The sequence below is a fragment of the Podarcis cretensis genome (genome assembly GCF_951804945.1).
Source record: "Podarcis cretensis genome assembly, chromosome: 10".
Classification (NCBI taxonomy): Eukaryota; Metazoa; Chordata; class Lepidosauria; order Squamata; family Lacertidae; genus Podarcis; species Podarcis cretensis.
In genome coordinates this window covers 41,652,756-41,668,666 of record NC_137179.1, presented here as the reverse complement: position 1 = coordinate 41,668,666, position 15,911 = coordinate 41,652,756, and the positions used below count along the sequence as shown (strand labels likewise).

The following is a 15,911-nucleotide window of genomic DNA, read 5'->3' as shown; positions in this document are numbered from 1 at the left end:
TAAAGGAAACGCATCAAGCAAGAGAGTAAATTAAAGTAAACGATGTTCAGAGGGAGGACAAAGAGTACACAACGAGGAGAACACCACAAGGGAGTAATTAAGAGTACCGGTTTCCCAGGCAGCAGGGAAGAATCTTCTCCCCAGGCATATTTTGTCTAACATATAAAGTGGTACCTCAGGTTAAGAACTTAATTCGTTCTGGAGGTCCGTTCTTAACCTGAAACTGTTCTTAACCTGAGGTACCACTTTAGCTAATGGGGCCTCCCGTTGCTGCCACACCGCTGCCACGTGATTTCCGTTCTCATCCTGAAGCAAAGTTCTTAACCTGAGGTACTATTTCTGGGTTAGCGGGGTCTGTAACCTGAAGCGTCTGTAACCCAAGGTACCACTGTATCTTACTGCTGTAAGCCTCTTTGAGACTTCCATGGTGAAAAGCTGGATATAACTTTATTAATGAAATAAATGCAAAGTTGAACCCATGCATTATGTGGAAGCACCTCCCTTCAATACCATCACATGCTACTCCAAGAACATGGCCAGATAATTTAGACCCAGTGACAGTTCCTTCCCATGTGAGCTTTGCTTGCCTGCTGTGTAGAGCTGCCTGCAGTATCTATGCACATTGGAGCACTCATAAAAACAGACCATCATGCTAACCACTGTTCAACCCCACTCCTGGTACCTTTCATACCATCACAAAATGGATATATATGTATGGGGTCTGAATCTTAGTGGAACATTATTTAATAGAGACCCACCTTTTCTCTCTTTTCTGTGTTAATTCTATTGGATCCAGTTTTTAGGAGAAAGTGTCATAGAGCCACTTTAAGGTAGGTTGAACTTTTGGTTTTTAAAGAAGTGTTAGGAAACTTATTCAAAGCTCTTGCTGCTTGAGGGGGAAGGTAGGGGCACAGTTATTTTTATTTTTACAGCTTAATTGCTTCTCCATCCTCCTTGCAAAACAGGTGTGAGGTGGTGGTAAACTGACGCCTTATTATTATTGCCAAGTCTGTATTTTTAGGGAAAGAAAACTTGGGCTAAATTAGTTGTTTTGTGGATTGTGCTTTATTGCAGTGCTGCCTCCCTTGTGGCGTTGAAAAAGCTATTTAATTCCCATTTTTTGCTTACCATACAGTGGGTGGCAATTGATTGTTTTGCTGAATGCACAATAAAGTTGTTTGCTGATAAATAATGTATCAACTTTCTGTCTGTCTCTCCTGTTTTATGGATGACATTAAGTGATAGTTTGATCTACAGCTTAAAATACTGTGCATGTTATTATTCCAAATGGAGACCAACAAAACAATAAAATGTACACTAAAGTAGCTAAAATGATTTATATCAGCATGTTGCTCATGGTGAATGTCATTGTCGTTTATACACAGTCTTATGGGCTAGACTGCGAATGTACATTTGTAATTTGAAATATTGCATTCCCAATAGGTTTATTAATCAAGCTAATAAGCAAATGTTACAGCTTAAAAAATATTTCAGTAAAAAGGCACTGAAACATCTCTTTTTGGCAGCAGTCAGACAATAGTAAATAGGTGTAATGTTGTGAGCATGTAGGCCAGAACTGTAGCATCACATGATTCTGAAATCCTGCTCCTGGCAAACTGAGTTTTCTGTATTATGGACACTGTGAATCGCCATAAGGGCTTCATTGTCTAATGCGGCCTGGAAACTTCAGAGGGGTCAAAATGCTACTGCTAAAATCTTGACAGGCCAGGAGTTGGGATCATGTGACCATGTCACTATATTAGCTACACTGGCTGCTGATTCAGTTTTTAATGCAATCAGAGGTATTGACTTTGTACCGTTGGTCCCACACTCCTTGGGGCTTCAATCTATGTATTTGAAGGGCCTGTGAAGTTGCTTGTTTTTTCAGATTGCCTTGCGCATCACACTGCCTTCTGAGGCACATTTTGTGGCAATGCATGGAAGAGTTTTCTCTACGGCAGGACATCATCTGTGAAACTCCCTGCCCCAAGGGGTCAGCTTCCTCTCTTATCTTTGTTTTGCTGGCATCTGAAGAAGTTTCTTGTTTGTTTGTTTTTAAGCCAAGGATTTGCTAGTGCTGCTACTTAATTTATTTCAATTTGATTTTTATTCTGGTTTTTCCTGTTTTCTGATAATAGGTCAGGTTGTGTTTTTTGTAACTCAGATTGTGTTTTTGACAATGGGTTTTTAGGGATGTGATTCTGTTTTTATGTTTTGTTTTACTTGTTGGTTACTCTGACTCCTTCAGGAGCAGAAAAGTATGGTTGGTTTTTAGTGTACGACAGGCACGTCCAACAGGTAGATCACTGGACGTATGTGGTAGATCATCACTGGCTCCCCTAAGAAAAGCTATTTTTTTTGCCCTGCACCCCCCCAAAACAGGGACTTCCTTCCTAAAAAAAGCTCAACAAATTTGACCTGAGTAGATCGCAGTCTCTTGGGAGTTGGCCAGCCCTGGTGTAGAATATAAGGAATGTATCTAAAGCAGGGGTAGGGAACCTTAGGCCGGGAGGCCTGATATGGCCTCTCTGTTTGGCCCTCAAAACTTCCCAGACCACCCCCCTCACCGACACTGCCTCATAACCCAGGTGGCCTGACTGGAATGTGTTGTTGACCTCTGAGAAGGCCTCTTGCTTGTCTGGATGGAGGATACAGAGGGGTGTGCACTTCTGTTTCAGAAGCTAGGCTACCATGCAGAGGTGAAACTCACATTAATTCCTCCACCCACTTTGGCCTCTGCTCCTGCCTACCACGGGCATGTGGCCCTCAAAAGGTTTTCTAGAACGGAATGTGGCCCTTGAGCTATAAAACTTTCCCCACTCCTGATCTAAAGAGCCTCCCACACAGTTCTTTTGGTTGCTATCTTTGAAGGAGTCCCCGTCCAACAGGAAAATACTTAGACATCTATCTCCACTGTGACTCTGAAAACTCCCTGTGATATTCCAATTAGGAAAGAAACTGTGACTTCTGCATTATCAGATTCTCTGGATTGATAAGGAACATGTGTGCTCCACTGACGCATGGTGGTGGTTGTTTTCTGTTTCCCCAATCAGGCTGTTCTCTCCCATAGCGCTGTGGCAGATTGTGCAGTTGTCGGCCAGGAAGACTCCTTAAAGGGCCACATCCCACTCGCTCTGTGCGTCCTAAGAAATGGTGAGACATTTGTTTGAAAAGCGGAAGGAAGCCTTAGGCTCAACTCCTGGCCGGTAGCAGCTAACAAAATGGTTACCGTACAGAAGAATCAGACTACTTTTGTTGACCGTGGTGCTCTTACCTTGCTTATCAGGAGTAAACACTGAAGAGGAAAAGCTTTTGGATGAAATCGTAAAGAGAGTTAGAGAAAATATTGGCCCTGTGGCAGCCTTCCGGAAAGTAGTGTTTGTGAAACAGATACCAAAGACACGTTCTGGCAAGATACCACGGTCAGCTCTTTCTTCCTTGGTAAATGGCAAGCCATACAAGGTGAATTACCTGCATTCTTTTACTACTACTGTGATAAAAGTGCTGGATATTTTGATATTACGCTGTGCTGTCTGCAGTTTTCATAATCTTTTATAGCGGTCCCTCTAAAGTTATGCCTAGCATGTTGTGTAGCATTTAAGTGGCTTTAAGCAGCAGCATATCTTGTCTAAAGCAGACCAGTCCCATTAACTTGGCTCCAATACCACCACCCTGTAGCAGGCATATAGATTTACAAAGTGTAGCCAAACAACCTTGGGAGGGTCAAATGCTTTTAGGATAGTGCCTGCATTTCCTACCCTTGCTATATATACTTCTTTATCTTGACCTTTGACACTTGACAAGTATATTTTTAGGACCCTCTTTCAGAACATAACACGTCCTGGGACCTTAAGGTGAAGGCCAGGTAACATAAGAATAGTTTTTATCACATTTGTCTTGACCCATTTCTGTACTAAGGAACCATTTTGTGTGAGATTGCCTTTTTTGCATCTACTGACAGTGGTTGGTCACAAGAAGGTGGCGGCTACAAAACTTGTTTTCCAGTGCCACTGCTGACTATGGGCCATTACACTACTGCTTTTTTGATGGTGTATACAGGGATTTTGTATGATTTCAACAAAACTAGGCAAACTAAGTTGACTAGACTTGAATTTACTAACACTGTTGTTAACTATAACATAGTATCTTGATTCTCTTCTCTTGCTCATTTTTTTCCAGATAACTCCAACCATTGAGGACCCGGCTGTGTTTAAACATGTAGAAGAAATGCTGAAGACCAAGTTAAAGTAATGGTTAAATCCTATTAAGATCTGAAAATACCTGGAATACATAACTGCATTTAATTAGGCCAGGAGTATCATGCAAATCAAATTACATTGGGACTAATTTTATTTCTGCAAAAGTGTTGCTAAGCCTTATACCGCAATGGCAAGTAATTAATATTGGATTGCTGGTGTAATGATTTATGGTGGATATTCAAACAGTTTCTCTGAGGCTCAAATAGCTATTAAAATAATTGCATTTGCAACTTTCATGCTGCTCCAAACCTATACCGAATGCAAAGATGAAGCTGATGATGCAGGGCACACCCAGCCAAAATTTTAGCGCTTTCAAGCCCCATCAATTTCAGTGCAACACTTGAATCCGTGTGCTCATACTTCCACTGAATACTGGGGGAATTTAAGTATGCTTATATATTAATATTGTTTCAAGAGGTGGGCAGAGCAATCTTAACTTCCACATCCATTGGCTGGAGGGGGCAAGGGTGGAGCAGAGGCTGCTGCCTAGCTTTGCGTGTATAGAATTACCACTGTTGGTTTTTTTGTAGCCAAAGTCCGGGTGAGGCAGGGGTAGGATGGAAGCAGCCTCGAATCTGCTGGATGCAAGGCTCCTTCATCCATTGGAGGGTTCCCAGGATCAGTGTCCCCTCCACAGGACCCTGGAGCTGGTTTATCTAAGTCCCACCCCACTATTGGAATCAACTGGAAGATTGAGGGGGTGAGCAAAGATCCACACAGCAAAGGAAAAGTAAGTCTGCCTGCTTCGCTGCCCTGGCTGCCACAAGCAAGCAAGGTTTAGAAGTGGAGGTCAGTTTTCAGCTTCACACCCATGCAAACACATTCACAACCTCAGGACTGCCCTCTAACTAATGAAACTATTGTTTACAAGTTTAGAGCTATGAGAATAAAATTTACCATTTTTATTTTGAGTTGTTTAGATTATATATCACACCCAATACATTTTCCCCTCCCCCTCCCCCACATTTCGTCATGCATATTTGCAGGCTACATTTCGGAAATCCAAATCACTAGAACCCATTTAATACTTACCTGCAATCAAGCAGCACAGAAGAATATTGGGTCTAGCTGGCTGTATGCTGAACTTCCTGTCCCAGGGTGCAATTTTGTTTCTTCACTGTAATAGAGTGAGCTCTGCACCTATCTGGATCCAGCTCAGTACTTCAAGTCCAACAAGTGATTATCCTGATCAACACAGAGAACAAGACTGGAAATAGCAGGGCCTCGGGCACAGAAGGGAAAATGGCTCTGTGCAAAAGCTTACCTGTAGGTAAAACGATGATGATGATACAGAACAGGAGAAGCCCTTGGTGGTGAGTGGGCTTCTCCATCATTTTTGAACAAAGGCTTATTTTATATTGCCCTGTAAATACAAATTCATCCCAGTTTTCTGGGCCAGTCTGCACAGAAAATGGAGGTAATGCTGAATATCTTTAGAACGACCATTCCTCAATAGTGTAGCACACACTTTTATGCTGAAGGCCCTCTTTTTGGTCTCTGGCATCCCCAGCTACAGCTGATAAAACCTGGATAGATGCTGCCAATCATTGTAATAGTTAGATGGACCATTGATCTGACTTTGCATAAACCAGTTTCCTGTGTAGAAGCAATGCCATTTTTTGTTCTGTTTAATACGGTTTCAGTCTTAGTACTCAAGGTGCAATCTTATACATGTTTGTTTACTCAACCTTAGTTTGCTTTAAGACATCTGTTGCATATTTTGGCTTCACAGACTGAACAGCAGAGTCAAAAGGGGAATTAAAGAAACCTTAGAAAGTCTTCATAGAACTTTGATTAGAGTCAATCAAATGGTTCAAAATAGCACATAGTATTGCCTTCGTAGGACTGCAGTTCAGGATGCATGTGAAAAATGCTATGTTTCTCCCACTTCAAAAGCATGTTTAAAGCAGCTGCTGGTTCCCAGAAAGCAGTAGTATTGTAGCAGCTGAGGGTGGTGGGAATGGGGAGAATCACAGAGTTGAAAGGGACCATAAGGGTCATCTAGTTCAACCCCCTGCAATGCAGGAATCTTCTGTCCAATGTAGAGTCTCTCCACATCACATAGACGTGGGGACTTAAACATGACTTTTTACATGCATGGGGGGGGGAGGGAGTGGGAGAGCATGAAAAAAATGAGCAGCAATCCCAGCTGTGTTTGTGAGAGTGTTTGAGTGCAGAAGAGGCGGTTGGAGAGGAGATCAGAGAAACTTGTGGAGTGGTTTGGAGAGAGAACAGAGGGGTTTGGAGTGTGAGGGAGGTGGTTGGCAGAACTTCAGATGGCAGAATGGTCCACCAAAACACAAAGCATCATCACCATCGTCATCAGCTTCTGAGAAAACAAAAAAGTAGAGGGTGGTTCTCATGCTGATATACGTGTTGGCTTTGTTGGATTGCTGGCATGTCTGCGAGTGCTGTGGCATGCAAATTTGGCCAGAATGAGTCCAGCATCCATGCTCATCAAGGTGTATGAAAATGAGATCCATGGGGCTGTGGCAGTAAGTGCACCAGTGACCGCAGCCAGGTGTAGGACAAGGCTTTCGTGGAGACAGAGAAGGCCCTGAACTTGTGGCTGGAGGACACGAACCAGAAACATGTCCCATGGATGGCAAACATACTGTGCCAAAAGACACTGAACCCCTATGACTTCAAACCTTCTATCACAGATGGGGACCAGCTTGCTATGAAATTTGAAGCCAGGCCAGGTTGACTTAACAGCTTTAAGATCTGCTTGGAACGCAGCCTCAAGTTCATCCGTGGGATTACAGACACTCTGAGACTATAAAAGAAAGTGTTTGATGAGCTCAAGAGACAACATCGGCAGCTGCCAATCACCATGTTCCTCACACAGATACCAGCCGCCGCTGTCATAGCAGCAGATGTGCCCGTGCAACACACCTCTGAATCTGAACCATAGCCAAGCACTTCTCAGTCTTCATATAATCAGAAGTATCATCCAGCGAGGGAGGAGGAGGACTTCATTCGTCCCTCACAGGTAGGTGCCACCATTTGAAAAATGGTTTTTACGTGGTCTTCTAGGGATTGTTCAGGCTTTAATGATTTTGTTTATATGTGCGATGGTCAAGAACATAACCCCAGGTGAGAGTTACCTGTAGCTTTAAGACGAATAGAAACTTAAGGGCAAGCCTTTTAGTCAGCATGTTCTGTTAGAGAAGGTTAAGCACAGTTAATGGATGTTGTACATATATGGATTGTGTGTGTGTGTGTGTGTGTGTATGAAATACAACACTGAATTTGAAACGTCATGTTGAACACAATACATGGTACCAGGAGTAAAAAAAGTTTTGTGAGGGTATTATGGGATATTTGAAGGCTCCACATCTCTCTCATGTGAAGCAGCTGAGGAATGGAAGAGGGAAAATGTAAGGAGGAGAAAGTGGTAGTTTTAAACAACTGTAGGGATTTGAACAAAGCAGAGATGGAGAGGAAAATTTTGTGCTTTTAAGCAATGGCAGAGGTTTGAGTAGAGCGAGTGAGTAGACATTGCAGTGGGAAGAATGGCTTAAAGCAGGGTTTGAATACAGCGAGAAAGGAGATAGGAAAGTATGTTTTTCCCCTGTTATTTTCCCTTGTAAAACTATTTTAAAAAACCGTATTTCTCCCTTCCCAGTCTATTCAGACCTCTCCCATTGTTTTAAACCACCACTTCCCCCCTCTCAGTTCTCTTTTGTCTTGCTCCCATGTCACAGCCGCTGCTGTTGTGCAATCTGTCTTCTCTTTTGTGCCCCTACCCCACCCCAATTTCATGCAGTCAGGATTGTGATGCGGCACTACAAATCCTCCAAAGGGGGCTACATGATGACACTCTTAAAGCTTTATTATACTTAAGGACCAATTTATCCTAACTTTGTGTCTTCCTTCCAGCTACTTGGCTACACCTCATAGAGCAAAGGCTTATCATGTGTATGTCCTCCGAATCCTGGGATCCAGGTCTCTGCAGGACTGGCTCTTCATGAATTTGGAACAGCAGCATATGGAAATTGTATATGGGAGGTGAGTCACAGGCATCAAAGTGCTGTTTCTCCCATACACACTCCTTTGTACATGTGTCCCAAGTATGGAGGTAGGCGGATCATTAGAATAATTAAAGGAGGTATTTGTATGCCTCTTACATCTATACTTTTCCATTTGCTTTTGAAAGTTACATGAACTCTAAAGTTACATGTATATGGGAGGAACATAGATTTCTCATTTCTTGTCATGGCCTGTCCTGCCTCTATATGTCTATATGCACATCGTAAAAGTGTGAGAGGTATTGTCAGAGCCACCCTGGGTCCCAGCTCACAAGGGACCAAAGTCCAGCCCAAGTTATATACAAAAGGTTTTATTGAAGATCATTGTCGTCATTACATCCAAACTCCGTGGCTCCACATCTGTTACCCTTAGATGTTAGAAGTCCCCTCTGAGTCCGTCCCTCCCCTGCACCAATTTAAGAGGCTTGTGCTGCTCCACCTTTTCCTCTCCTTCCTTTTCCGCAGGGTCTTCCTGCCCCCCTGTGTTCCCTCTTTCCGGGACTCCCCAGAGGCTGAGTCTTCTCCTGCCTGCTGCCCCCTCCTTCGTGCTTTAGCACCAGGCTCCTCCCCAGAGCTCTCCCCACTTCCGCGCGCCTCCACATTTGAACTTGGCGCGCGTACGTTGCTCCTGACCTTCCTTTCAACAGCCACACTGCTCCCGGTACTGCTTTCCGCCCCTTCCGGCAGGACGTCTTGCCCCGATCTCCTTCCCCCCTCTGCTCCTTGTTCTGTTCCTCCCGACACACTGGTAACTCCACCCTCTTCACTCCGTTCCGGTGGAGAAGCAGGTCTCGATCTCCAACTCCCACTGGCGGTTCCCCCTACGTTCCCCTGCTCCTGACTGCTTCCCCCTTGGGCTCCCCTTGGCTTGACCAGGGGGGCTCCCTTTTGGGAATCCTCCGATTCACTGGACGGACTCATGGACCATCTCGGGTCATTGTCGTCCTCTTCCTCGTCAGGCTGGAATCCTTCTCCCTCACTCTCGGTCTCCTCCCTCCTCTGCGCCTCTCTCCCTGAACCCCTGACATCCATCCCCCCCTCGAAGCCCCCCCTTCCCCCCTCCCCCCCATCGGGTGCGGGTTGTGGGAACTGCAGCTCCTCGGAGGTAGATGCAGGATACAGTTCGGCTACGTCCATGACCTCTGCTGGCAGCTCGGTGTACGTGTGTTCGAATTCGGGTTCTTCACCCAAAATGTTCGCAGTTCCCTCTTCCATTGCTACTTCGTCTGGTGCTGCCGGCCAAGGCCCCTTCAGCCATTTCTTGCGCCAGGCTTCCTCTGGTTGCTCATCCCACCAATAAGAGGGCTCTGTGTCCACCCCCGAACACGATCCCCTGGGCGAGTTTGAGTTCGGCGTTCTTTCCTCGGCTGAAGAAAAGCCGTGGAAAGTGCTGCCTGAACATGTGGGGGTAAAGAGCCAGTCATCGAAGTACTCGGCTGGCATGGGTCTATGTGGGAAAAGGGCATGGAACTCGTCCTTTAAAAGAGGTTCGTCTAAAGCGTAGTCCGGCACCCACCCACTGGCACTGACTGGTGCACCCTCTCTGACTAGAAAGTATTCTATTCCCTCTTCCCCCCATCTCGAGTCCAGGATCTCTGTGACCTCGTTGAGTGGTTCGACCCTAGGCGATCCCTCCCTCCTAGGTGACTCTGTGCGTGGCTGCGGTACTGTTTCAGACTCCTGAAACCTGTGCGGGGCCTTGTAGGGAGTGAGCACCGACCTATGAAAAACCGGGTGGACTCTGGAACCTTCGGGGAGGGCCAGTCGAAAAGCCACGGGGTTGATCTTAGCCTCCACCTGGTATGGTCCTAGCTGCCTGTGCCCTAGCTTCTTCTTGGCCAACGACTTGGTTGGCATCGCCTGGGCCGCTAACCACACCCAGTCCCCCACCTGGATGTCCTCTCCCACTCTTCTGCCTTTGTCTGCCTGCACCTTATATGCTTGTTTGGCTAGCTCCAAATGTCTCCGCAGCTCCTCGTGCACCTCTTGTAGTTCTGCAGCGAACTGGTCGGCCTCTTGCGGCTCCCCCTCTCTTGGTGCTACGAACCCCGGGAAGGTCCTGGGATGACGTCCATTGTTCGCGAAGAACGGCGTCACCCCCGTCGACGCATGCTTCGTGTTGTTGTAGGCAAACTCCGCCATCGGTAGGTAGTCCACCCAAGCTGTGGGTCGCTGATTTGCATAACATCTCAGGTACTGCTGCATGATCGCGTTGACCCTCTCGGCCTGGCCGTTGGTTTGTGGATGTCTTGCCGACGCTAGGTTGATCTTGACGCGCAGGATACCTAGGAGCTTCTGCCAAAAATTGGAAATAAACTGGCGCCCCCTGTCGGACAGGATGGCCCGCGGCAGCCCATGCGCCCGGAACACGTGGTCGATGAAGAGCTTGGCGGTCTGTTCCGCCGTCGCCACCTTCGCGCAGGGAATGAAGTGCGCCATCTTGGTGAACAAGTCCACCACCACCAGTACCGCCGTCTTGCCTCTGGAACTGGGCAGGTCAGTGACGAAGTCCAGCGCCACCCTCTCCCACGGTTGCTGTGGTGTTTCCAGTGGTTCCAGCAAGCCCGCCGGCTTCTGGTGTACTGGCTTGGACCTCTGACAAGTGTCACATCTGGCGACGTACTCCGCTACTTCTCCTCGCATCTGGGGCCACCAAAAGTCCCTGGCCACCAGTTCTATTGTCTTCTCCCTGCCGAAATGGCCCGCACTGGGAGCGTCGTGCAACTGCTGCAGAACCTTTGCTCGGAGCTCGTCGCTCGGCACGTAGAGGGCACCCTTGTGAGTTAACAGTCCGTCGCGTAACTGGAACTCATCGTCTCTCAGCGAACCCCTACGCAGCTCCTCTATTTTGGATTGTGCAAACTGATCTACCTGCAACGCGCGTCGCACTGCGTCCAGGTCGACAGCGATGGCAGCGCACGCCCACGCCTGCGGTGCAAAAATGTGCCTGGCTGCTATTGGCGCCGCTTCCTCAAGATATTGCGGTTTCCTGGAGAGCGCATCGGCTATAACGTTGGAGTCCCCTGGGACGTACTCTATCCTGAAGTCGAAATCCGCGAAGAACTCTGCCCAGCGCATGTGTCTTTGGCTCTGGAGTTTCGCCGTGCGCCAATACTCTAAATTCTTGTGATCCGTGCGGACCTGCACTGTGTGCTTGGCTCCAATGAGGAAATGTCGCCACGCTTTGAACGCTGCGTGAATGGCTAACAGCTCCCTGTCCCATATGGTGTAGTTTTGCTCCGCTTTGCTGAGCTTTCTGGAGTAAAAGGCACCGGGTCTCCAGTTTCCATGTGGATCTTCTTGCAGGAGTACGGCTCCAACCGCTCTGTCTGACGCGTCGGTCTCTACTCGTATGGGCTTGCCTGGATTCACGTGCAGCAGCTGCTCCTCGGAGGCGAAAAGGCTTTTAAGCTTCTGAAAAGAGCGCTCCGCCTGTTCCGTCCACACGAACCTCTTTTTCTTGGAACTGAGAGTGTCCGTGATCGCTGCCGTCTCCTTTGCAAAACCTCTGATGAATTTGCGGTAGAAGTTGGCGAAGCCGATGAATCTTTGGACTTCCTTCCGATTGCGAGGGCTCTTCCAGTCCAACACCGCGCGGACCTTGGCGCTGTCCATGGCCAGCCCCTTGTCGGACAGCTTGTAGCCTAGGAAATCCACGTCCGTCACATCAAACTGGCACTTCTCTAACTTGGCGTAGAGCTTGTTCTCCCGTAGTCTCTGCAGGACTTCCTTTACGTCCTTCTCATGGGCCTCCTCCGTTTCCGAAAAGATCAGGATGTCGTCGAGGAAACACACGCATTTCTTGTAGAGAAGTCCCGCTAGCACGTGATGCATAAATGCTTGAAAGACGTGAGATCCATTTTGGAGACCAAATGGCATCACTCTGTATTCGTACGTGCCCAGAGGCGTGAACATGGCCGTCTTCCACTCATCGCCCTCCCGGATGCGTATGAGGTTATACGCTCCACGCAGATCCAATTTGGTAAAGATCTTCCCCTTCCTTACGGTTGCCAGGAGATCATCTATCTTGGGCATGGGGAAGGCCTTGGGTTTGGTCTTACTGTTTATGAATCGATAGTCCACAATGAGTCTTTTTTGGGGCGTGTCCTTTTTCTTTACAAAGAAAACAGGACTGCCCCCCACCGCTTTCGATTCTCGGATGAATCCGCGCTTCAAATTGTGCTCTATGAACTCCCTGAGTTCTTGCATCTCGTCCTCAGACATGGAATACAGCTTTGCAGTCGGCAACTGCGCCCCTGGCACCAGGTCGATGGCACAATCATAAGGCCTGTGGGGCGGCAACTGGTCAGCTTCCTTCTCGCAGAAAACCTCCAGGAACCCCTCGTACTTGCGGGGTACTGCCTGCACCATGCCAAGTTGCAACTGCTGCTCAGCTCCCTCCTCCTGGCTGGACTGGATGCAATGTTGAGCACAGTACGATGAGCAAAAGGTGATCTGCCGTTGGTACCACGCTACAGCAGGACTGTGTCTCTCCAGCCAACTCATGCCTAATACTATAGGCGTGTCTGAAAGGCGGGTGACATTGAAGCTGATGACTTCTCGATGATTTCCAATCCTCATCACCATGGGAGGCGTCTGTTGCACAACTTGTCCTCCTAGCAATTTCCTGCCATCCACCGTGACTACGTTCAGAGGTGTTGTCGCTGGCAGAAGCGCTATGCGATGCTGCTTGACAAAGTGCGTCCCCACAAAATCTGCGTTGCTCCCAGAATCAATCGTGATGGGGACTTCCAGGGTGGTTCCATTCGGCAACTGAAGTGTTGCAGTGAGCTGCACCGCTGGCTTGGGTGGTAAAGGGTCTGTGCGTTGCAAAAGCGCTGGGGACTGCTCTACAGATTCGCCTGGCTGAGCCCCAGCAGCTCTGCTTCCAGCCAGGCACTGTCGTTTCCCTGAGGTTGCTCTGCTTGCATCATTTCTGCTGCAACAGTTGCTAAAGCTGCAGTGTGTTTCTGCAGCCTCTGGGGACACTCTTTCGCCATGTGCTGTGCACTGTCGCAAATGTAACACTTCCTGGTCCCTCTAGGAGGCTGTGCCTTTACTGCACCGGAAGCTGGGGCTCTGGCTGTTGCTTGAGCCTTAGCACCACCAAGTTCCATGGGCTCCTCCCCCTGCCTCCCCAGTGGCGAAGGATGTGACTGACTGAACTCCCTGGGGATGAAAGAAGACGTCCTCGCTGGTGGACGCACCTGACGTTCTTCCTCAGTGTGCCAAGGACGTCCCTCGTGCCTTATCCCAATCGCCAAAGCCCTCTGCACAAGCTCCTCCAGGGTCCGGGGTCTGTCTCCCCTGGCAAGTTCATCCTTAATGGGACCGCTGAGCCCCTCCCAGAACAAATCCCTCACAGGTGCACAATCCTTCTCCCAGCTTAGCGCAGTCAGTAAAGCAAAAAATCTGGAATGGTACTGACGCACAGTGGCTTTGCCTTGCCGCAATCCAAAAATTTCCCTGCGTGCAAGATCCACATCTACAGTTGACTGGAAGCAGGCATCCATTGCTTTAATGAATTCATCTGCATCGCGGCGGGCAGGGCTATCTTCACGCCACAAATTGCGCAACCAGTCTCTGGCCGGCCCATGCAAGTGAGAAACAATAAACCCCACTTTCTCCTCCTCATCTTTAAAGTCATGGCGAAGCAAGTGCAATGCATACAAAACGTCTGCTCTGAAACTGGGGTAGTGCTTCAGGTTCCCATCGAAGTGGGTGACTAGGCTGCCCCCCCTCCGTCCAAGTCCAATCCCTTCTGATCTGGACCCTGGGAACCCTTCCCTGCTTGCACGTTCCCACCTGGTTTGCAGGTCCTGGCAGCGCTTCTCCATTTCGTCATGCTTCTTCTGAGACGCAAGGACTGCAGCAGTGAGTTCGGAAACTGTAGTTCGCAGAGCTGTCAACTGCTCCTCCGCACTCATGGCTGTCACCGTTCGTGAGCTTTGCAAAAAAAAATTTTTGCGTTCTTTGGAGGGGACTTACTGTCAGAGCCACCCTGGGTCCCAGCTCACAAGGGACCAAAGTCCAGCCCAAGTTATATACAAAAGGTTTTATTGAAGATCATTGTCGTCATTACATCCAAACTCCGTGGCTCCACATCTGTTACCCTTAGATGTTAGAAGTCCCCTCTGAGTCCGTCCCTCCCCTGCACCAATTTAAGAGGCTTGTGCTGCTCCACCTTTTCCTCTCCTTCCTTTTCCGCAGGGTCTTCCTGCCCCCCTGTGTTCCCTCTTTCCGGGACTCCCCAGAGGCTGAGTCTTCTCCTGCCTGCTGCCCCCTCCTTCGTGCTTTAGCACCAGGCTCCTCCCCAGAGCTCTCCCCACTTCCGCGCGCCTCCACATTTGAACTTGGCGCGCGTACGTTGCTCCTGACCTTCCTTTCAACAGCCACACTGCTCCCGGTACTGCTTTCCGCCCCTTCCGGCAGGACGTCTTGCCCCGATCTCCTTCCCCCCTCTGCTCCTTGTTCTGTTCCTCCCGACACACTGGTAACTCCACCCTCTTCACTCCGTTCCGGTGGAGAAGCAGGTCTCGATCTCCAACTCCCACTGGCGGTTCCCCCTACGTTCCCCTGCTCCTGACTGCTTCCCCCTTGGGCTCCCCTTGGCTTGACCAGGGGGGCTCCCTTTTGGGAATCCTCCGATTCACTGGACGGACTCATGGACCATCTCGGGTCATTGTCGTCCTCTTCCTCGTCAGGCTGGAATCCTTCTCCCTCACTCTCGGTCTCCTCCCTCCTCTGCGCCTCTCTCCCTGAACCCCTGACAGGTATTATTGAGCCTTATAGCTAATAGGTCCTTCCCCACTTGTAGGGTGCTGTGTGCCTATGCAGGGAAGAAATATACCCATCAGTTTTTGGCAGAAGAGAAATAAAAACTTAATTCATCTATTTTCTACTCAGCACCTTTGTGTGGAAAGAAGAGAAGCTCTTGCTATAGTTGTCTACTGAAAAGTAATATTGTTTTTGCAACTACTATTAGAATTAGTGTATTTCAGGCTTCCTCAGCCTTGGCCCTCCAGATGTTTTTGGCCTACAACTCCCATGATCCCTAGCTAGCAGGACCAGTGGTCAGGGATGATGGCGATTGTAGTCTCAAAACATCTGGAGGGCTGAAGTTGAGGAAGCCTGGTGTATTTCATAGTAGTCTTAACTCTATTCTAGGACACATGGTAGCTAGAAAAGAAACTGAGGCATCTGTAAAGGTAAAGGGACCCCTGACAATTGGGTCCAGTCGACCTTCTGATCGGCAAGTCCTAGGCTCTGTGGTTTAACCCACAGTGCCACCCGCATCCTCTGTAGGCTTCAGCAAAAATTCATTATGGCTGCAGTCCTACATACTTACCCATAGGTAAGCCTCCTTAAATTCAAATCACCTTCCCTATTTATAGGATTATATTGTGCTGTTATATAGTGTATTGACTCCAAACCAAAACTAATCATACTTATATCAATGGGACTTAACTAACTTGCTCAGGAGCAAACAGCGGTTAGAGAATTAGATTACCAGGTTGCTAGTATCTTTGATTCCAGCTGTATATTGGTCTAAAAGGTGTTTGGAAATTTGAAGACATGTTACAGCAGTTGTTACAACAACAGAGTATATTAAGGTTACCAG

General features: G+C 48.1%; 1 protein-coding gene across 6 annotated transcripts in view; it reads left to right on the top strand.

The window, feature by feature from the left end:
* ACSS3 (acyl-CoA synthetase short chain family member 3) overlaps window positions 1-15,911 on the top strand; it is an 81,919-nt gene that overhangs the window by 58,312 nt on the left and 7,696 nt on the right. For 4 of the 6 annotated variants that reach the window (XM_079991828.1, XM_079991827.1, XM_079991826.1 and 1 more), the window contains 5 exons: window positions 3,054-3,153; window positions 3,287-3,462; window positions 4,180-4,247; window positions 5,386-7,251; window positions 8,142-8,270. In XM_079991828.1, the coding sequence (XP_079847954.1) occupies window positions 3,054-3,153; window positions 3,287-3,462; window positions 4,180-4,247; window positions 5,386-5,476 (435 nt within the window). In that variant the 3' untranslated portion in view covers window positions 5,477-7,251; window positions 8,142-8,270. Of the gene's footprint in view, window positions 1-3,053; window positions 3,154-3,286; window positions 3,463-4,179; window positions 5,171-5,245; window positions 5,355-5,385; window positions 7,252-8,141; window positions 8,271-15,911 lie in introns of those variants that run through there. The other 2 variants (XM_079991829.1, XM_079991830.1) reach the window with 2 other exon arrangements.